Source organism: Neolamprologus brichardi, chromosome 1 (genome assembly GCF_056152115.1).
Source record: "Neolamprologus brichardi isolate AB-2024 chromosome 1, ASM5615211v1, whole genome shotgun sequence".
Lineage (NCBI taxonomy): Eukaryota > Metazoa > Chordata > Actinopteri > Cichliformes > Cichlidae > Neolamprologus > Neolamprologus brichardi.
In genome coordinates, this window is record NC_142104.1 from 38,792,465 (window position 1) to 38,815,360 (window position 22,896).

Below are 22,896 nucleotides of genomic sequence, written 5' to 3' on the forward strand. Positions count from 1 at the left end.
TTCCCATATGACCCATGTTGTCATGTAGGCTTGTCAACACAGACTCCCGCAGGTCTTCAGGTAAGAGCAACTGGTAATGTTTACTACCACCTTCATGGCGTGTTCTGTAGAGAATGTCATTGCACAGCTCAAACCTGTTCAACTCTCTCAGCAATAGGACTGCGTCTGGAAGTTCTTTCCTCAATGTGGGAGGGGGTTTCTCCCCACTCTCCATCTGGGTGATAATATGTCTGATGCACCGATCAGATCTCTGGCTGTCTCTGAGATCTGCCTGTGAGAGTTTGGGAATGATGTCTAGGCCTCCCAACGTCTCTTCGTGCTCAAAGCTGTCAGGTACAGCATCTTCAGAAATGGCAAAACTTTCGACAAGGGATATACCTGCATCATCACCCAAAGCTTCAGAGGTGGTTGAATGATAAACAAACTGTCTCTCACAGATAGCATGAACAACATCCTGATCGACTGAGTCAATATTGTCTGGATCTGACAGATGTTGTTTTGCGAACTGGCATATCCGGTCTCTCTCTTTTTGAGGTGTAAGGTCATCAGGTAGCTTGCCATGAGGACGACGCGAGAGTCCATCGGCATCTCCTTTTTTTTTTTCCAGAAAGATACTGGAGTCTGAAATTGAAAGTAGAGAGGGCCGCCAACCACCTGTAGCTGGTTGCATCGAGTTTTGCTGAAGTGAGGATGTAGGTCAGAGGGTTTGAGTCTGTGACAACGGTGAACTGATTGCCATAGAGGTAGTCACTCAGCTTCTCTGTTACAGCCCACTTTAAAGCCAAAACCTTGAGCTTATGTGCTGGATAGCGGGACTCACTACACAACGAACCTCTACTCGCGTAGGCGATAACCCGCAGCTGTCCCTCCTGCTCCTGGTATAAGGCTTCTCCAAGGCCCGTAGTGCTCGCATCTGTATGAAGGATGTAAGGCAGCTTTGGGTCAGCAAAGGCCAGGACTGGAGGCAACGTTAGCTTTTCAATGATAGCCTCAAATGCTTTCTGGCATGCAGGGGTCCACCGTCCGTAAAACGGCTCCTTTGGATCATGATACTAATTACTCCTCCCTTTTGATTTGCAATGCTTCCTCAGTGGTGGATAACCGGACGTTAGATCGTTCAGCAGTTTCACAATACTTGAGTAGCCTTTAACAAACCGTCTGTAATACCCACAGAACCCAAGGAAGGAGCTCAGCTCCTTGAGGTTCTGAGGGACTGGCCAAGTTTTAAGTGTGGCCGTCTTTTCTGGGTCATTTTCCACTCCGTGCTGAGAAACAACATGCCCCAAGTGCCGAACTGAGGACTGGAAGAACTTGCACTTTTCGGGAGACAGCTTTAACCCATACTCCTTTAAGCGTTCCAGGACTTTCATGAGTCTGGCTTCATGCTCCTCAAGGGTTTTGGAGAAAACTATGAGATCATCCAGGAAAACAACAACTTCCTTCAGATTTATGTCTCCCATGCATTTCTCCACAAGCCTCTGAAAAGTACTTGGCGTGTTTGTCACTCCCTGTGGCATACGGTTGAACTCCCAGAAACCTAGCAGACAGACAAAGGCAGTCTTGGGCTTATCACTCTCTGCAACTTCGATCTGATAATAGCCGGACTTAAGATAGAGTGTACTGAACCACTTGGAACCTGAGAGTGCGGTGAAGGTGTCATCCAGTCTTGGGAGGGCGTATGCGTCTTTCACTGTTTGTAAGTTTAACTTACGGTAGTCAACACACAGACGTACCTGACCGTTCTTCTTCCTGACCACAACAATTGGTGAGGAGAATGGGGACTCGCTCTCGCGGATTACTCCAGTTGTGAGAAGCTCTTGTAGATGCTTTCGAACAGCCTCTATGTCATGTGGGTGAATTGGTCGGGCTCTGTGTTTGAATGGTGTTTCGTCCAATAACTTAATGTGGTGTTTGACCATGTCGGTCCTTCCAAAATCCAGATCAGTCTGGGCGAAGACCTCTGGCATACTGCTCAGCTTTTGAGTAATGTGGTCTTTCCAGTCAGAAGGGATAGGAGAGTCAGCAAAGTCAAATGTCACACTAGAGGTCTTGGATGATTCACACTCTGATGGTTCACTCACAATTTGTTTGTGAGATAGGACAGTCTGTATTGCACTGAGTTCTGCAATCACACTCTTAGCTGGGATGGTAATGTCATGCTACTACTACAGGTAGTTTGCACAACTGGTTACTTGGTAAGTCAAGGAGACAGGTTTGCACTAAAAGCCCCCCAGGCAGGGAAGATACTGAAGGATATTCCAACAGGGCAGATCTCTCAGTGTAAAATTCCTGATTGATACTGTCGCCTCAAGAATGACTGTTTTCCCAGCTGGGACGATCACTTCATCCTTGCCACGCATCCTCACTAATCCAACGTTTTCATCTGAATATTGCTTTTGCCGCAACTCCAGTACTTTGAGTATGGTTCTGTACCCATGAGGAATGGGTTGGTAGCCCTCTGGGTTTGCCTCTATGTACATTTCATACACTACATCAAGAGTGTTTGTTCCAATCAATACACAAGACTTGGTTAATGTCCCAGTGTCTGGGACTACTAGAGCTAGCGTTTTGACTTCTAGTTCAGCACCAAGAAAGTCTTTAGGAAAGGTGATTCCAATCTCAACATAACCCAGGTAAGGTACAAGCTCCCCATTGGCTTCGAGCTTTTCTTCTGTTTCTCTGCCATCAAATTAGTAAGCTGACTCTGTAGGGATGCAACTTGTTTCCTCAGATCTGTCAATGGGTCAGAATCAGATTGAGTCACTGTCTGTAGCTCACTACAGGTGCAAGTCTTTTGACAGTGTGCCACAACCCGCTGCCGGGTTGAGCCAAGGTGTTTCTTCATCCGTGTGGCTTTAGCTACCAGTCTATCTTCTTCTATTCGGAGCATTAATAGAAGTTCTGAGAATGTTGGAGGTTGGCTTTTCTTGTTTTCAAGATTAAGATCTGAGAGCAAGGTGTGGTGCCAAAATCCACGACAAAACTGCTTGAGAATGTGTTTATCGGCATCCTCAGCAGAGACTCCTCCCCTCTTCAGAGTGAGGTTCAATGCACCCTGAAGACGGCAGAGGTATGCAGAGGCCTTTTCACCAGGATCCTGAAGAGTGTTCATGAATTGGGCGAAAAGCTCCTCTCCGTCTTCCACTGTTCCAAAAGCTGCATCCAACAACTGAAGGTAAGTTTCAGGTGTAGCTTCTGGGCTCAGTCTGTTGACAATGTCAGCTGCAGGGGACAACAAGCTCTTAAAGATCTTTCTAGATTTTTGAAGTTCAGACATGGCGGGGTCTTTCCTGAGAAGTTTGACATGTGAACGCCATGTGTCATAATCCGTCTCACCGCTGGGTCTGGGGATCCTGCCAGAGAATGAGCGGAGTCTCATTGGAGAATATGAATGTGCAATCAAGTCATCTTTCTTCACAATGTGTTCCACAATGACTTTCTGAATTTCAGGTGGGTTGAAACTGTTTGCCGCACTAAATGGGCTCTTTTTGAAATCAACAAGTAGGTGTGGCTCCGTACCACCTTGAATCAATCTTACCTGTGGTGGATCTTCAGACAACTGCTGGCGTGCAATCTCAGAAGTTTCAAGAGAGGGGTGAAGCTGGTTCTCCCTGTTTGGATCATCAACTTGCATGGAGGAGAGCATACATTCATCATCGGTCTCTGAACTCCCAATGATTTCACTGATCTCTGTCATCATCGACTTCAGTACCTCTTCAAAACTTTTGCCACTCAGTTTTGCCACCTGCTTTGTTTAATCTAAGTAGGATTTGGTAGCACTGCCATCCACCTTGGCAGTGTAAACGCTGGAGAGAGCTCTTACATGGTATTTTACACCGGGCTTCCCTTCAACTTCATATGTGTATGGCAAAAGATCAGTTAAGGCATCAATGGAGTTACCACTTCGGTACTCAACGATCAGGTTTTTGAAAAATTCTGAGTTTGGATCTACAACTGGGACTTCTCTAAAGGTACCATACTGCTTCAAAAAGTCAAGAACATCTTCATCATCCGATGAATTGAGTATACCACTAACAATTACTGCATTGGGGACTTTGATACCTGAGCTCACTACAAAATCCATCTTGTGGCAATAGCAAAAGATGTTTAAATGACAATACACACTTTAAGGAGGTTTCACTGCTGATATTCATGCACCAAAGAGCTCCTGGCTGGCTCGCCACTTTTGTAGCACGTGGAGTTATATAAAGTACCAATGGATAATTACCAAGGTAATAAGTAATTTGGGCTAGCATCAGAAGATTAAGAACGACTCTTAGAGCTCTGGTACACGAATGGCAGAGAAACCAGACAAACACAGTTGTGTGGCTTTAAAAGTACTTTAGTGATGTTAAGCCTTGTAAAATAAATTTGTAAACAACACAGTATTTCAACAAGTTTTAACAGAATGTCAAGTATAAAAATTTCCCCCAAAGTAGCAAAAAATATAGAATAAAATAAAATTGTGCACAAGTAAAAGAATTAGTCTTTTTTTAAGTCCAAATGGTACCAGTGGGGCCCATGACAAACGGGTGTATTCCAATAGAATTCGTCCGACAAGGAGTGTGTGTGTGATTGTCTGTCCTACCGTACTACTTGTACAGTAGAGGATTGTAGTCCATCAATGTGCAAATGAGTGTGCATGTATATGTATATCGTCTCCTAGGATCTTGGGTTGGCTCGCCATCCAGTGAACACTGGAACACTCTGGGTTCTGGAATCCCTGACCTGGTCTTTGGATTCGTCCCATATAAAAACCTGATCGCCGTTGAGTGGATGCTCAGCGTTTACGTGAAGCCACAGCTCAGTAAACCTTCCGATTGCGCTCTGCCCAATAACAAAGTTTTAGTCCCCCTGCTCTGTTCGGCTGTAGGAGCAAGAGAGTGAAAACTTGGGAGCTGGTACTAAGGAGGGACAAGAGCTGCCTAGAGCTTCACCGATTGGCTGACATGCGAGGAGTGGAGTAAAACAATAGGCTCTCATCAGAGCTCATCAACCCTCTGAGAAAACTTAACCCTTGTTTGACCAGAACATATCATATATAATCTGCGTCCCTTCTATGTTTAAATAAATATTTTGATCTCGTTTCACTTTCATTAAACAAGGACAGCAAGAACAGAAACAATGAACATTAAATGTTTTACTTTTTCTTCTCTTTTGGTTGAGATGATTTTAGGAACTGGGTTACATTAAGCTGCTGAAATTGCCCACTCAAAGCTCTGAGCTCAACCGTATTGAAAGTTTGTTTTAAAAGTCAGATCAGTGCCGAGAAATCAACAATTTTAAATGAGCTCTACCAGTTCTGCCAGGCCCTGGTAGAGTTCAAATACTGAGACAAATATATAGCAAGAAGTATGACAACCACTTGGATCTAATGACTTCTAAAACCATCCCGGCAAGATGTGAGTTACTGAGGGAGATTTAACCAAAAATTAGTGGGGGTATATAATTATTTGATCTCGTCTGTATACCTTTGACCCTTTGTAGAACTTGTGCACCAATTCTTGTTTAGTGAAGTCATTAAATGCTTATCTGCTTTGCAAAGTGGAAAAAGTTCAAGGAAATCATTAAAAGCTCAAATTACCATGACATTCATATCTACACTCTGTTATGGTTCCCAAATCTGCACTTTGGTTGCTCAATCATTTACACTAATAATGCTCTACATAATGATTGTTAGGGAAATTTCTCTGCAAGCACAGGAGGAATTTAAGTATGTTTATTATTACCTGTAGTGATTTTTAATCGTAACTTGTAACCTAGGGGTTTATGTGGGGAAAAAGTAAATAATTCTAATAAATAATTATTGCAATGGTAAGAAAAAATGCATGGTCTTAGTCTTGATCAAAAGTCGAAATATTTAAAAATATAATGCCATCATACAACATGTGCAGCTAATAATTCCTTTGAGTTCTAAACTAACTAAACTCAACTAATGTTGTACCAATACAGTCAAGCTCATCATCCAGCTTCAACACTATTAAAGCTGATCTATGTAAACATCTGTAAACACACTCTTGGTATATAGCATTAATTTATTAAAGATGTTGTGTTCTCTTCTCTGCTTTTGACTTCTTATAGACCTCGAATGACAAAAAGGAAGTCAGGACATCTTACAGCTCATCGGTCTTCTTGGCACACGACACAAGGTTGCAGCACACAACCTGCCGGCCAGCAGATATGACATCGTATTTGGCAGCAGGAACAATGAAGCCACGATATGCTCCCTACTCACTGTTAGTTTTTTTCCTTGTTCTTTTTTTTTTTTATGTCTTGCTGTGCCCCATCTAGGTAATAGACACACAGCATTACTCATCTTCTCTAATTCTTAAACACAAAAAGCTACAAATATAGCTAAAATATAACATAGCATGTTGCTATATTGTATTTGGGTTGAGGAAAGAATTAACTAATAATAATGAAAAAAGAATTAGAAGTGAGCTTGCTTAACAAAAGGAATGAAACAAAACTTCAATGTACAAACTTTATTTGATGAAAATATAGGAAAATAAATGGTAAATGGCCTGTATTTGTATAGTGCTTTTCTAGTCCCTAAGGACCCCAAAGCGCTTTACACAACCTGTCATCCACCCATTCACACACACATTCACACACTGGTGATGGCAAGCTACATTGTAGCCACAGCCACCCTGGGGCGCACTGACAGAGGCGCCCCAGGGTGGCGCCTCTGTCAGTGCCATAATGTGAAAACAAATTTCCACATTATGGCATAATTAAGATAAAATTCAAACATGCCATCTGCTATATTTAAGAATACAAAACCCCAATAAACCAGAAAATAACCACATCACACAGTTATGAAGACAGAGTGCATGATGTACACGACATATATTTTAACTAATGATGTAACTACAAGGTTAGTGATAGAAACATGGAGGGGGTTTATTGCAGCAATGACAAACCACACAAATAATATCAGAAAATGTACTTTTTTAAAAAATAAAAATAAAAATAAAAGAATAAAGAGAAAGTTGTATCTGATAAGCACATACTGCATGTTTCTGTTGGATATTATCATGCAAGTCCTATTAACTAATTAGAGACACTAAATAAGTCATAGTCATGAAAATTGTGGGTTATCTTGTTGCAATAATACAAAATTATATTTTGGTGGTGATATTTTGCAAATGCCTGCTTTAAAAAAGTGTTTCTAAAAGACTGATTAATTAACACATTACTTTGGCTACACATTTGTCGCTCAGAAGTAATATTGTGATTTTCTATGTTACCGACCATTGCAAAGAACCATCTTCTGTTAAATGTGAACAAACTATAATTGTCACTATCCAGCAAGGTCACTGTGGAAAGAGTTCACTCTGGTTTTTCTTTATTTCTGAATGTGTTACATCATGTCTTTATAGGACTTTGTGGGTTTGTGGGTTCCATTACTTCCAGTAGAATTTTATCAGCCCACAGGCCAGTGATTTTACGACAGAGACCTAATTGTTTTGGTTGGTTTATACCGCAGTATGAGAAGCTTTAATCCCAAAATCAACTTGGATTTATTTGCGTAGTTTCTGTAGGAAGCCAGGCAGAAGTTTTAGGAAAAGTAATATATTTTTTTTTACTTTTCTTCAACATTTTCTTTTCTTTTTTTCCTGCTGTTGTAAAATGTAACATAATTGCTATATTTTTAAGAAAACGTTAGGGAAAGATGATATCATGTGAGGTGAAATCACACAGTATGACTGTCAGCCTCTACTACACCCTGTTCATTTTGCTCAAGTACAGTACTTAAGTGATTTTACTTTTTTGTTCACTATTGCATGGCATTTTGAAATGCAGTCATTTGTGTAGGTTGTGTAGAGTTTTTTTCTTTGTTGTTTTCCCCAAGGTTTTTACTTGTGGTAATGTGTCTGGATCACAACACTTTGGTCAGTTCAATGTAATTATCTTTTCCACAGTGAAGAAGCCTGCAGGGTGAAGGGGGAGGTGGAGGTGCAAAAGGAACAGGAGGAGAAGAATGAGAATAACAAGCATGAGCAGGAGAGAGAAGAAGAAGAGGTGCAGCCAACTCTGCAGAAAGAGTGGAGGTCGACAGAAAGCAGACAGACTCCAAGAGATGATGAACAGGAGGAAGAGGTGGACTTGACACATGAAGTGAAGGAAGACCTCCACCACACAAGGGAGTGGCGACACAGGGATGACAAGAATGAGGCGAGGGAGGACAATGAAGAAGAAAGAACACTGCAAAACAAGGTTTGCTTTGTACAGATTGTAAGGAAATCTATGGATTTATACACACACACACACACACACACACACATATTATATATATATATATATATATATATATATATATATATATATATATATATATATATATATAATTAATTAAAAATATATGTATTATATATTACATATAAAATATATTTTTATATTTACATTTACTTAGGTAACTGTCCTTTTTGCACAATGAGATCAATGTAGAGCAATCTTGAGAATAAGTTCATACTTTCATGTAAGATTTGCAAAATGCTACCTCAGAAAATGTCAGGAGGTTTGTGAGTCTATCAATAAAGGCAGACTGAAGATCCATTTTCAATAAAACACTGTTGACATGGATGTCATGCAGCAAGCACACAGGTTCCAAATCAACTAGAATTACACTCTTCTGGAAACAATTTTAAATTGTATATTTGGCTATGTCATTTATAATCCATCGTGTGCACATAAAAACAATGAATCTCATGAAATCTTCATGAGATAATAACATCAAGGACAAACTAACTTCAGTTTTGCCTCCATGATTCAATCTCTCAGACAATTTGTCAAATGTGTCCAACAGTTTCACATAGTGGGATGTTATGAAGTTGGGATTTAGGCATTTCATTTTGTTATTCAGACATCTACAAAGCAGCTATGTCAGTACTTTACTGACATAGCTCCAGAAAAATGTCCGGTTTCCCCTAGTGTTTCATAAAAAGTGTTTCATGAAGTACATGCAAGCTTTTTAAACAACTCCAATTTCATAGAATTTTGCTCCAGATCTGAAGCAATAAAGTGAAAGAATGCTGCTTTGGCTTAGAGGGTGTCAAAATGAATCAGAGCCTGACAAAAGCACCAATGATGTAAGGCGCTGTGGAAATTCCAGTTTTTATCACCAGCAGTGGGCCAGGTATTCATTAGGCTTTTGCCACCAACTAATGCAGTGTGAGCGAACAGTGAAAACATTTTAAAAGTTTCACACTTTTAAAAAAGGGCGATATTGGGGAAAAGTGTCAAAATTAAATTATGTATCAACACCCAGCCCCGCCAACATTTGAAAGGGGTGCACACTAAAAGTACGAGACGCCAGCTACGCTTTCAGAGAGGTATATTGCTGTACCATTAATCCTACGACAGCTTATGTCTGGAGTGTTATTGTTTAAGATGCTGTCATTGTATCCTTGATGGGGGGTAGTTATTTGTTACAATTGTGGTTTGTGCTTTATGGAAACAAACCTTGATCCTCTTAGGAAAATTTTCTGCCATAATGTACAAAGGCTGCGATACCAAAACTAGCAACATCTGGTTTTATTTTGCTTTTCCCCACCCAAGGGTGAAGTGGATACTAATGTGCCTTAAAGAAATAAGAAAGCTTATTAATTTAAATCATCTTAAACTCTAAAGAAACAATGCAAATATGTGCTTTATACTGCTTTGAGGCATATATTTACCTTGCCTTCAGTGTATACAAATTAAGGACAGAAATGTACTTTTACTGCACATCTGTCTATCAAATACAAATGTTCTGTTTTTCATTTTTTTTCCCTAGCAACTGACAGACAGCAGAGACCAGTGGAGCGAGCTGGAAAACAGAAGCTCTGCCATTTCTCTCTGCAACAGCAGTGAAGGCGAAGAATCATTAAACTGCTACGGTCCCATGAGTCCAACATTCAAGGTAACTTGTAAAACCGAGGGTAATCTGTAGGACTTCTTTTGGTATTTACTGGGTCTCCATAATCATATGGTGTCTAGTGTAAGCCTCCTTACAGAAAAGGTAACATCTACTATGCTCCGATACAAAATTTGATGTATTGTACTCAATGTTCCCTCTAAGCTGCGCACGTGCGCAATTGCGCATTGCTGGCACGGTCTCTGCGCACACAAAAAATCTAACCTGAATTGAAATTAAAATTAAAACTTAAAACTAAATTAAAAGCAGTTAATTAAATGGGGTTTTTTTTCCGTTTTTTTCCCGTAACGGTATAAACACTGAAAGGTGGTGGATTGGCCAGATGCTGGGAGATGTGTAAAAATAACTCAGTTGTTTGGTGGTGGCTATTGCGGAGCTTCCACAGATTCTGGGTCAGATATAAACCAAGTTTAGGTGTAGTTTATTTTCGTTATGCTGACTTTTTACAGTCAACTGACTGTAAAATAACTAAAAATACTACAATAATAGCATGACGGAGTTTCTATACAGCTGGGCGGGTGCTATGATGTTAATGATGTTGAACTTGTTTTATCTTATTTTATTTATAAGGTTAGTTATTAGAGTTTCCAACCGTCCCATAAAAGACAGAATGGTCTCATATTCAGAGAAAATATTGCGCGTTTTGTATTGAGGTGAAAAGGAACAGTTTGTCCCGGACTTCAGCTACAATGAAAAAGACACAAAGCTGGAGTTATTCTGTGTCTTTGCTGCACAGCTGCCTCTTCTTCTCTCATTCTCCCCCCTCCCTCCCCTGTTTCTACTTCAATCATGAAACTGATCAATGATCAGCTGATCGGCTTTTCTCTCTTGTTTGTTTATCGCCCACTTTACGCCAGAAAGAGGAAACCAGCGGATGTCACGCTAAACAACAGCAGCACGTTTAAGCTTGATCAGCTGTTGTTAGAATGTATTTAATATTAATTTTTAGTATCAGCTGATGTTTGCTGGAGCCACAGCTGTAAAAGCTGCTGGTCATGATATCGGTTTGGTTATCTGGTGAGAGGGAAACATGAAGATGGAATGAGGCGATGTCCTTACTGAATCATCAGAGCTAAACAGGTGATGGAGAAACGGTTTCACCTTTTAGGTGACATGAATGAGTTGAAGGGAAGTTATGAACTGTTTCTGAGAGACAAATAACACCAGGATCCTTTTCTAAGTAGCTGACAGCTGGTAACTGTGCAGGGGCGGGTCTAGCAAAGTTTTGCCAGGGGCCAGGTAGGGCATTAACAGGGAAATGGGGGCACAAAGAAATACTTTTCTTTCTTTTTCTCATTTAAAATGTCTCGCTTTTAAAAAATAATTATCTGAATCTTACAACAAATGTTTTCATCTAATGTAAAATGTATAAAAATCCATTATTGTACATAGTAATTTTTTTTAGGGTCCCATCATAATTTCTTCAGAAGTAGCTAAGTACTGTATATGATGCCAGTATTTACCCACATTTTCTAGATACTGTACCAGTACTGTGTGTAAAATACCATCAAAAAGTTAATTAAGTTTTATTCTTTCTCACCTGTCTTTCTATCTCCTTTCACCTTTTAAAGGTTGCCATGTTAGAAAAAATATTTTGCCCTGCCATGCTGTTTATTGATGTGGCAAATGAATGGTTTATGAAAATATATGTAAATCTGTCATCAGTAATCAGTAATGATCATGTTTCACCTCTAGTCTTCTCTGTCTTAATTTCAGGTTTTCACCATGTATTCTAGATAGTTCAGGAGGTTAACTCGACCAAGCAGTCTACTTTTGGGTACTGTTTAGAATACCAGAATAGGGAGGATGGTGTAGGTTTAAGTTTATTAGACTGATACATATATACCAATAAGACAGTTTACATCACTGTGACAACAGCGTTTGTTTTCATTCAAAGGCTTTATGGTTTTTCCTATAATACCTGGTGGGCCGGTCTCTAGTCAAAATGCCCGGGACGATTTTTTGTCCCAGTTCAGCCCTGGTGTTCACTCAGACACATGGAAAATTAGAGGGAACATTGATTGTACTGTTCCTGCATTTACATATTGTTCAATCAGAATACAGAAAACAACTAAAGCTAAAGTTCAATGCAAAGTTTTCATGTGATATGTTATGTGCAAGTGAATTTTGATTACTTTACAGATTTTACAGGTGTTTCCTTCAAAAATTAAATTTATTGTAAAATTCCCTTGGTTCTGTTTGAGGATGTTGCAACTCATCTGAGATGGACTAGTTCCTTCTTCATTTTTTAACAATGAAGCAGGTGTGTACCACGTGGATCGGTCTGGGTCAGCTTCAGTTGCACCCAGCACTTTTACCTATGATGATGTTAAATTGCTCAGATATAATGTAATGAACTTCTGATGATAAAGTCTTATTGTATGAGGTGCTGTAAGGGACATTATTACTGAAACGCTCTCACACACACTACTGAAATTTTAGCTCTCACACACACAACTGAAACGCTCTCACACACACTACTGAAACGCTCTCACACACACTACTGAAATTTTACCTCTCACACACACAACTGAAACACTCTCACACACACTACCGAAACGCTCTCATGCACACTACTGAAACGCTCTCACACACACTACTGAAATTTTACCTCTTACACACACTACTCTAATTTTACCTCTCACACACACTACTGAAATTTTAGTTCTCACACACACAACTGAAACGCTCTCACACACACAACTGAAACGCTCTCGCACACACTACTGAAACGCTGTCACACACACTACTGAAATTTTAGCTCTCACACACAGTACTGAAACGCTCTCACACACAGTACTGAAACGTTCTCACACACACTACTGAAATTTTAGCTCTCACACACACACTACTGAAACGCTCTCACAGACACTACTGAAACACTCTCACACACACACTACTGAAACGCTCTCACAGACACTACTGAAACGCTCTCACACACACTACTGAAACGCTCTCACACACACTACTGAAATGCACTCACGCATTCCACTGAAACCAGAGGCATGTCCGCTGAACAGGAAGTTGTTTCCTGACAAGGAAACTGATGGAAAAAGCGGTATATTTCAAAACACTACAAGGATGTCTACTCAGCGTCCTGCTAGTACAGCGGTCCCCAACCTTTTTTGCGCCACGTACCATTTATGGCCGACAATAATTTCACGGACTGGCCTTTAAGTTGTCTTGGATAAATACAATAAAATAAAACCAGTACCGCTACCAAAAAAAGAAGATTTATTCATAACACACGGGAAAAGACCCAGGGAAACCGAGTTAACAATATAAACGATATAAAAATTAAAAATAACTATAAATACCCTGAAAACCATAAATTTCAAACTCAAGCCTCAACTCTTGCGACCTGGTACCAAACGACTCACAGACCGGTACTGGTCCAGGACCTGGGGGTTGGGGACGGCTGTGCTTGTTGCCTAAGTGAAGCAAGTTTCAAGTTTTATTTGTCATATGCAAGTTAGCACAGGGTCAACATTGCAATGAAATGTGTTTGACGAGCAGCAGTCACTCAGCAGCATGATACAGTACAGAAAATATAATAAAATATAATAAAATAAAATATAAAAATAGTAAGGAGCTAAATATTAGAGAGACGTGGTAAAAGAGAAAAGATGACTAAATATATATGTATCTATAAATATAAATATATGTACACTAGTGATTAAATAACAAAATCTTGAAAAGAAATATGACGGGAGGGCAGATGGGATATTGCACAGGAATGAGCAGCAGAAAATTACAGTATTGCACTTTAAATATAAATATCAATGACAATAAAGTGAAGTGACCAGTGCAGATTAAACAGAGTACTTGTGAAGCTGCAGGGTAGCTTCTGAGTGCTGTGTTGTGTGTGTTTAAGTGTTGTGGTTGAGGTGTCATACGGCTTGGTGGTAAAAACTGTTTTTAAGTCTTGTAGTCCGAGCAGACAGACCCCTGTAACGTCTGCCAGATGGTAACAAGGAGAACAGCTGATGTGCTGGGTGGCTGTGGTCCTTGATGATGCTGTGTGCTTTACGGAGGCATCGCTGGAAGTAAATGTCCTAAATGGCAGGAAGCCTCGTGCCAGTGATGTGCTCTGCTGCCTTCACCACCCTCTGTAGTGCTTTACGGCTGCTGGCAGAGCAGCTTCCGTACCAAACTGTGATGCAGCTCGTCAGCAAGCTCTCAATTGCACACCTGTAAAAATTTGAGGTGATGTTGGCGTTCATGCTAAACTTCCTCAGCCTCCTCAGGAAGTAAAGCCGCTGGCGAGCTTTCCTGATAGCAGTGTCTGTGTGAAGGGTCCAGGAGAAGTCCTCGGTGATGTTGACTCCAAGGAACTTGAAGCTGCTGACCCTTTCGACCTTGACACCGTTGATGTGGATGGGCTGGTGTTCACTGACTGGTCGTTTCCGGTAGTCCACTATCATCTCTCTAGTTTTGCTGATGTTGAGAGTCAGGTTATTTTCCAGCCGCATTACTTAACAATATTTTAGCTTCCTTGAATCAAGGAATGGATTCAAGGTGCAACAGGGAATTTGGCAAGTATGTCCTGTTTCCCCTAAGCTTTTTATATTGGTAACTCAGTTGTTAACACTGTTAATCAAAAATTCTAACGACATACAAGGAATATAAATTTTTAATAAAGACTTCAAAATAAGTCAATTCGCAGATGATACATCTATTTTTTTGAAAGATAAATACGTGGTAGAGAAAACTAAATTTTCTCTAAAGCATCTCGTTTATCTCTCAGTATCAAAAAATGTGAACTACTCCTGATTCATACAAGCTCTGACTCCTCAATAGCTTTGGTTAGAGTTGAATCTAAAGTTAAATATATAGTGCTGATAATATCTAAAAAAAAAAAAAAAAAAAAATCAATTAGCAGAGAAGACACTAATATTTCTAACTGTATCATGGAGATGAAGAAATCACTTAGCCACTGGTTAACCAGAGACCTCACTATTTTTGGCAGAAACATCCTATCTAAAGCTGAAGGCATCTCCAAATTGATTTATCCTTGTCACTCTTTATATATCTCGTCTAAAAACATTAATAAGGCTAACACAGTTATCTTCGAATTTTTGTGGAGGAATAAAACCCATTACATTGAAACATCTCAGCTTGTGAAGGAATACAATAAAGGTGGTATCAAAACAGAATTAGAATTTATGGTTGGCACCCTTAGAATTAAATGGTTAAAATCTGAGATAGTGAGATATACCCACAACTTCTCCCCATAATTAAACCTTATGAAATCATAGGGTAATAACACTTAATCAAAAATCAATTTTCAAGAGTGACTGGTTTAAACAAAAAAGATTATATTCATAACAGATTTGTTGGATGATAACGGTGTCATTCTAAGTTACACAGACTTTTCAGAAATATATTGTCTAAACTGTTCTCAAAGAGAATATAACAAATTTTGTGAACTGGTCCCACTGCCTCTGCTTCATTTGATTAAAAATGTTATGATATACAATAATTTCTCATCAGTGCTCCCAAATTTATTGCTAGGGCAATGTCAGCTGTTTGATAAAAATGCAATAATAAATTTATTAGTAGTTTCTTCAAAGACAAAATATTTCATAGTTACAACAGAATGGTTACATTGCATGGTTCTAATTTAGTTATTTCATATACACTGGATAAAGCATACTAAAAATTTATGAAATAGCCTATTCTACCTAAAGTTAAAGAAACACACTTTAAAGTAATAAACAAAATTAATCCTGTGGCAGAATTTCTAAAAAAAAAAAGAGAGAGATTTGGCTTTGAGGTGGATCAGTGTTCTCTTCGTACTGATGAAAATGAAACCCTAGAACATCTTTTTTTTCTATGCCCTATCACACAATGCATTTGGTGCAACTTAAAAAATTGGATTTCCCTAAATATTAATGATGTGCCACTATTTGAATTACATCATAAATTTTTTATATGGATCATCTAGCATTGGGTGTCTCAGACATTATTAACATTATCATACTTTTGAGTAAATATCATATCCATTGTGCTAAATGGAGGAACGCTAAGCCTTCTCTCCCTGGTTTTATTAATGATTTTAAGATATTTTTTTCTTTGCTAAAAAAGACAAAAAGCACATATGCCAAAAAAATAACCAGGATAATGCCTGTCTGCTATTCAAAATATTGACTTATGCTGAGGCTTATATGTTAAGTAATGCAGCTGCTTCACTTAGGCTACCAGCAGGTTGCTGAGTAGACATCTGTGTAGTGGTTTGTTTGAAATCTACCACTTTTTCCAGTTTCCTTGTCAAGAAACAACTTCCTGTTCAACTGAAATGCCTTCCTGTTCAACTGAAATGCCTTCCTGTTTAACTGAAACACCTTCCTGTTCAACTGAAATGCCTTGGTTTTTCAGTAGTGTGTGTGAGAGCGTTTCAGTTGTGTGTGTGAGAGCCAAAATTTCAGTAGTGTGTGTGAGAGCATTTCAGTAGTGTGTGTGAGAGCGTTTCAGTAATAATGTTCCTTACGGCACCTCATATTATTGTGTTACATTGTATTAATCATGTCTAAACCCATTGTCTCTTTAATGCCTCCTGATGTCCCAAAAGAAACTCCTCATACAGTTTTACCCAGTAAGTAACCTGCATGTGTCAGCTGACCTATTGTGCAGCAATGGAAGAGAGTCATTTGTCAAACTTAAGGTTTGATTACACTGATTAAAGAGCAGCCATGAACTGCATGACACAGTTTTATTGGTAGGATTTTTAAATGGTGAGAAAACCTGTTATTGTTGGTTAAAAAACCTCTTTGAAATTTGAAGTTAATACCACCCTAACATTAACCTTCAGTGGTTTGGTGACCTGATGGATGTTAAAAAGTTCAGAACAGGGAATGGGTAAAATAACTTGTGAACCACAGAGATATATATTTTTTATTTTGCAGTGTCTTTTGGTGCAGTGCCACTGACTTCTATAAGAATTTGTGTCTCAGCTTACTCTGTCTCTTTACAGGATGAAGTGAGCAGCCGCGTCACAGCAGATGGTAAATGCAAGGTGAGTCAGGATGAAAAACAGCAGGCCACTCTCAAGCAAACTCAAGCAAACACACCCTGATACACCCCGAATCTGGCAGCACTGCTATTAGAAAGACTGCAAAACTACTGATAATTTGACCTGCTACAAGAGGAAAAACCTACAGCTGCAAAGTGAAATCTGTCTCGGTAATAAAAGTATTAGGTAACTTAACCCCCTGAAGTCATGACATATGACTAACCCGATATTTTGAAGAATGTCAAAAGAGACACTTTTCTAAACAAATGTAAATAGTAGTTTGTGTGTCAATTAGAATAATCCTTGTTCCCTGATAGTCAAGACTTGGAGAAACAATTCAATAAAAACAAAAATGACATATAAGGCTAGGGCTAGGGTTAAAGTTAGGCTTGGGGTTGGGAGTTGTTAAGAATGACTTTGGCCTCAGAAAGTTAAGGATTTCTGTCAGAGGGTAAAAACAAGGCATAAAACACCTTTGTTTTCTGATAACAAATTGCCTGCAGTGTTTTGCAAAAGGTCTAACAGGTCAAGTATTGAACAAGTCTTATTAGAAACATTATAGGATCAAGGTTTATCCTGTTAAACTTGAACCTGGTTGAAGAGAGGGAACATTTACTATCTTTGTTGCATGGACCTGACATGAGGACTTGAGAAGGAAGACAGAGAATTTATCAGAGTAATGTTTGGATGAGTCATGAAGACAGGAATTATGTAATTGTTAGTAGAATATTATTTGACAGCTGATTTCCTTTGTGAAAGAAAACTGAAGTTTTTGTGTCTCCTTTTTGTTTGGTTTTTTACTCCAGTTTAAATTGTTGATCTGTGAAATGCAAATTAATAAACAGAAAATTTCCATTCCTCAGATCACAGAGCGAGCAGAGTCTCTGAGGAGAAGGTAGGCCTACTAATAAAAAACACACACAAGAATGATCAAAATCTAACACGTGCAGGAACCTTTCTTTCAGTGTGATATGATGTCCATCACCATTTACACGTAGAAACACCAAACTTTCCTCTGGAAGGACATAAAGAGTTTGTACCACATGCTAAAATCTGACAGAATTACACTTTTTTCATGACTGACATGACAGTTGTTTATGCATTCTTCTAAAGCACCAGCAACATAAAGAAGACACTGCCACCTCTTCCTGTTTCCAAGATCGACAAGAGACTGGAACAATATACACACGCCCTGGAGGTAAAACTGCAGAGTGTTTTTCTTCTCAACCAGTAAGAGGATATTTGTGGGATAATTTTTTGTAATCATTAACAGAAAAGAATAAAAAGAATTCTAAAATTAACAAAAAGGTGATGGTGTTTAATAAAACATAAAGAAAGTGGAGAAGAAACGGTTACATCTATTCAATTTGCCTGTGACTGGCAACAATTATTGCGTTAAAAATTTTTTTTAAATAAACTGGTTTACATTGTCTTGTGAATCACACGTCATTATTGCTATATATATAGCAATAATAGGTAAAGTATTAAAGTGAAGGATGTAAAATCAAGAAGAAATTGGTCTGTTGTGCAAATGATGTCCAAAAGTTGATTCTGTTCATCTGGACGTAGCGTTTTCTGGGAGAAACGTTTCGTCACTCATCCAAGTGACTTCTTCAGTCTCAGCTGACTGCAGGTTTCCCAATCTTATAAACAGTACATTTACATAATGACTGAAACCAGCCCACTGAAGGAACAATGGGCTGTGAGGTCAGTTCCTTAATCATAATTATGCAAATTCTCATGACCATTGATCAACAACCACTGACCAAAACCCACTGATCAAAGACCACTGATCAATGGCCATGAGTACCATTCACAGAGAGTTGGGGAATGGCTGCAATCACAGCATTGTAAGATGGCGAAAGATGTACTCTTAGGCCTCCTCCTCGATTCAGAGATGGTCTTTCCCTTTTCACGTAAATGGCCTCCTTGACTCCACGCTCAAACCAGCGTTCTTCCCTGTCCAGGATGTGTACATCCTCATCATTGAAAGACTGTCCACTGGCCTGTAGGTGTAAATAGACTGCAGAGTCCTGGCCTGACGAGGTAGCTCTTCTGTGTTGTGCCATCCGCTTCGCCAGAGGTTGTTTGGTTTCCCCGATGTATAAATCCTGGCAATCCTCCTGGCACTTATCAGCGTACACTATGTTACTCTGTTTGTGTCGGAGGACCCAATCCTCTGGTCGGACCGATTTTTGGCGCAGCATGCTTTGGGGTTTAAAAGCCACAGAGACCCGGTGTTTCGAAAAAATGCGTCTCAACTGTTCCGATACTCCTGACACATATGGGATCACTACAGGTTTTCGCTTGGGCAGCGGTTGTCCTTCTCTCCTGGATCGGCTGGAGTTTTCTTTAAGTGCCTTTCCAGCTTTGACAAAAGTCCAGCTGGGATAACCACATTTACTCAGGGCCTTTTTGATGTGTGTGATCTGTGTCAGTGGGGATGGTGTTCGCTCTGTGTTGTAGCGTCCTGATGACACCCAGTTTGTGCTCCAGTGGATGATGAGACTCAAACCTTAGATACTGATCCGTATGTGTAGGTTTACGGTACACGTCAGCTTTTAGATGTCCCCCATTACTGATGGAAATCTCACAGTCTAAGAAGGCTAACCTGCCACTTTTCATATCCTCCCTGGTGAATTTGATGTGTCGGTCCACCGAGTTAATGTGATCCGTGAGATGTAGTACGTCCTGAGATTTGATTTTCACCCAGGTGTCATCCACATATCTGAACCAATGGCTTGGTGGTGTTCCAGGGTAGGATAGCAAAGCCCTGTTTTCCACTTCTTCCATGTACAAATTGGCCACGATGGGTGAAACTGGGGAGCCCATGGCACACCCATGTTTCTGCTTATAGAACTGACCCTTGTATGTGAAGTAGGTGGAATGAAGACACAGTTCCAAAAGCAAACACACTTGGTCGATGCTGAGAGTGGTCCTGTTGCTGAGGTTGGTGTCATCCTGTAATCTCTTACGGACTACCTCCAACGCTTCCATGACTGGGATGCAAGTGAAGAGAGATGTAACGTCGTACGAGACCATGGTTTCATCTGCCTCCATAGTGACATCTCTCACCTTCTCAACAAAATCCAGGGTGTTCTGGATGTGGTGTTCAGAGGATCAAAGCCAGAAACTTGGAGATGTTATAGGTGACAGAGTTGATCATACAGACAATTGGTCTTAAAGGTGCACCCTGTTTATGTATCTTCGGTGAACCATACAGACTTGGTGTAGATTCCCCTGCGTATAGCCTGTGGTATGAGGTCCGGTCAATAGCCTTGTCTTGTTCTAACTGCTTCAGACAGTCTATCACCCTCTTCCTGTAGCCACTTCCTGGGTCTCGTTTCAGGGGCTCATAAGTATTTTCATCACTGAGTAGTGACAAAATCTTCTCATGATAGTCTTTCTGGTTTAGCAATACTGTGCACCTACCCTTGTCTGCTGGAAGGATGATAATGTTGTTGTCATCACTAAGTGATGTGAGTGCCTTCCTCTCCTCCATGGTGATGTTGGATGCTGGGGGCTTTGCATTGCTGAGACAGGCTGAAACTTTAGTCTGTAGTTGCTCTGCTTCCACTTCTGCAATATTGTTGTTACGAATTGCTGTTTCTGTGGCTGTGATCAGCTCCACTAGCAGGATTTGTCTCGGTGTGACAGCAAAATTCAACCCTTTAGCAAGGATGTTTTTCTCTGTTTGGGTGAGCTGTCTGTCAGACAAATTCTTCACCCACTTGTCCACATCCTCCGTGTCCAAACTCAAATTAGTTTTCATTTTTGTGCATGTGTAGAGTATCATCGTTTCACAATGAAGGCAAAAAAAATTCCACTAATATTTGGTTGCTTTACAAACTAGCACTCATTTACTCGCTCACACAGTGACTCTCTGACTAGATTCTCAGAACTGACCTAAACTTTTCTACTTTTCTTTCTGTCATCTTATTTTTCCCAGCTCTCCTCAAAGGAAGGCAGATCAGGCTGCCAGACAGTGACTGATCTCACTGCTCCCACTGAACCAGTTGCATCCAAGAAGAACCTGTTTGAGGCCGGAGACGCCTGGAACCAAAATGCCACCTCGATCACAGCATCTAAGGTTTATGGAAACATAACTTGTGTGTGTGTGTGTGTGTGTGTGTGTGTGTGTGTGTGTGTGTGTGTGTGTGTGTGTGTGTGTGTGTGTGTGTGTGTGTGTGTCTGTGTGTTTGTGGGGGGGGTTGTTCCTTTATGTTTCCAATAATTTCCAAAATAATATATTTTAAACAGAAAACAGGAGGGAAGATTTCCTAGGGGAATGCTTTTGATATTACTGTAATACATGATGTTTCTCACTTTTCTCTCAGGACGCAGATGCTCTAAAAGTGGGTGTTGCTGATCTCATCAACCAGTGGGTGAAAGGAAGTGAAGACGGAAGCAGATGTAGCTCCCCCTCCAAACCAGCAGTAAGTCATATCATTATTATTATTATTATTATTATTATTTCTACATAAATTACATTAAATTGATTACATCAGTTTTTAAACAGGTATTTTGCCCAGTCTTTATGTCTTTTTTCAACCAAAAATGGAAAGGCAACAACTACTTTAAAAATATACAAAACCAAAAGTTTAATTTATGATTTTAATGCATGCTGCCCAATTCCATATGTGTTCATATGGTCAGCTTGGGTGGCTCAAAAGTCAACATTTACCAGGGTGTCAGGATGATGTCCTCTGCTTCCATGTTTATTAATCCTCCCAGGAAGATTTCTATGGTTCTAAGAGCATGTTTATGTTCAGATTTTGTCACAGTTAAAAAAAAAACCCACACACACAGCAAAAAGAAAAACATCTTATTCAACAAGCTAGTGGTTAGTGCTTTTTTACACAAAACTACTTCTTCTGCTTTTATGGATGTTTCTCTGAACATGAATATTTTCTTGCATATAACACACTCTTTAAGTATCACACTGTTCACGGTGTCAGCTGCTATCAGCTTTTGTTTAAAGGGTACCCCATTGCTCATATTTTTTCATATTTCATATTTTTTGTCATTGTATATACTGCTATAGCAGTGGATGTTCAACTTAAACATACCCAAAGTATCATGAGGTCAGTGTAGTTTGTATAAATAAAACCAAAAGCTCAGACTTCAGACCTCTCTAAATCAGTAAATAAATAAGATTCATTTAATGTGAATCCTTAAAGTGAATACAAAATAAAGTACAAAATAGTGAACCTTAAAAGAAGAAAAGTTTGATTTCAGAAGCAATGATGAATTCTGCCCTCTGCAAGGGAATGATGTCATGAGTATTTGGTGAAAGAGCAAATCAAACTTTGGCCCGCTCTTCATGTGTGTGTCATCTGCTTTCACTGCCAGGCTTTGCTATGCACATTGTTGTTTTTTCTGCATTTAGAGTACTTGACATTAAGAGTGTTCAGCTATTCCCACATGGCAGTCTTTCATGCCGATATAATTTAAAAAGGCCATTTTTAAAATGTTTTGTCGTCCTGTGACCTTAAAATATCTTTTTTGTTGTTGTTCTTATTTATTTATTGTCAAATTCACAAAAATCTCTAAAATTAGCTATGATTCCGTTCCTATTATTATTTATTATTATTTTTATTATTATTGTCAGTTTCATACAGTTTCAGCTTTTTTCTCTAATTTCTAAATTTCTTACTATTTCTTATTCTTTAAAGTCTTTCAGTCCACATCATTCTCTGTTCTTTTCTACTTCAAGTTTTCGCTTCCCACTTTCTTTTCTGTCTGGTGTAAATCAGCCTCAGGTTTGCAAGCTAGGCAGTGAAAGTCTGCCCCCTCATGGCAACATCAGCAGCTTTCACATGTTGCTCTTTCAGACAGAGATACCAAAGTGTGGGTTGTTTACTGTTCCTGTTTTCAGGAAATCAAGCCTGGTGGTGTTTTAAACAAGAAAAATTTATGGGAGAGCCTTGGAGACACGTTATCGTCTGGGAAAGAAGGAAAGGTA

General features: G+C 39.5%; 1 protein-coding gene across 1 annotated transcript in view; it reads left to right on the plus strand.

Annotated features, from left to right (window-relative positions):
* The window catches only part of LOC102789934 (uncharacterized), a 52,867-nt gene that overhangs the window by 20,190 nt on the left and 9,781 nt on the right, over positions 1-22,896 (plus strand). The window contains exons 4-13 of the mRNA XM_006804417.3: positions 6,082-6,236; positions 7,926-8,220; positions 9,779-9,904; positions 16,491-16,514; positions 16,893-16,934; positions 17,795-17,826; positions 18,045-18,129; positions 20,881-21,021; positions 21,269-21,367; positions 22,810-22,893. Of these exons, the coding sequence (XP_006804480.1) occupies positions 6,082-6,236; positions 7,926-8,220; positions 9,779-9,904; positions 16,491-16,514; positions 16,893-16,934; positions 17,795-17,826; positions 18,045-18,129; positions 20,881-21,021; positions 21,269-21,367; positions 22,810-22,893 (1,083 nt within the window). The remainder of the gene's footprint in view (positions 1-6,081; positions 6,237-7,925; positions 8,221-9,778; positions 9,905-16,490; positions 16,515-16,892; positions 16,935-17,794; positions 17,827-18,044; positions 18,130-20,880; positions 21,022-21,268; positions 21,368-22,809; positions 22,894-22,896) is intronic.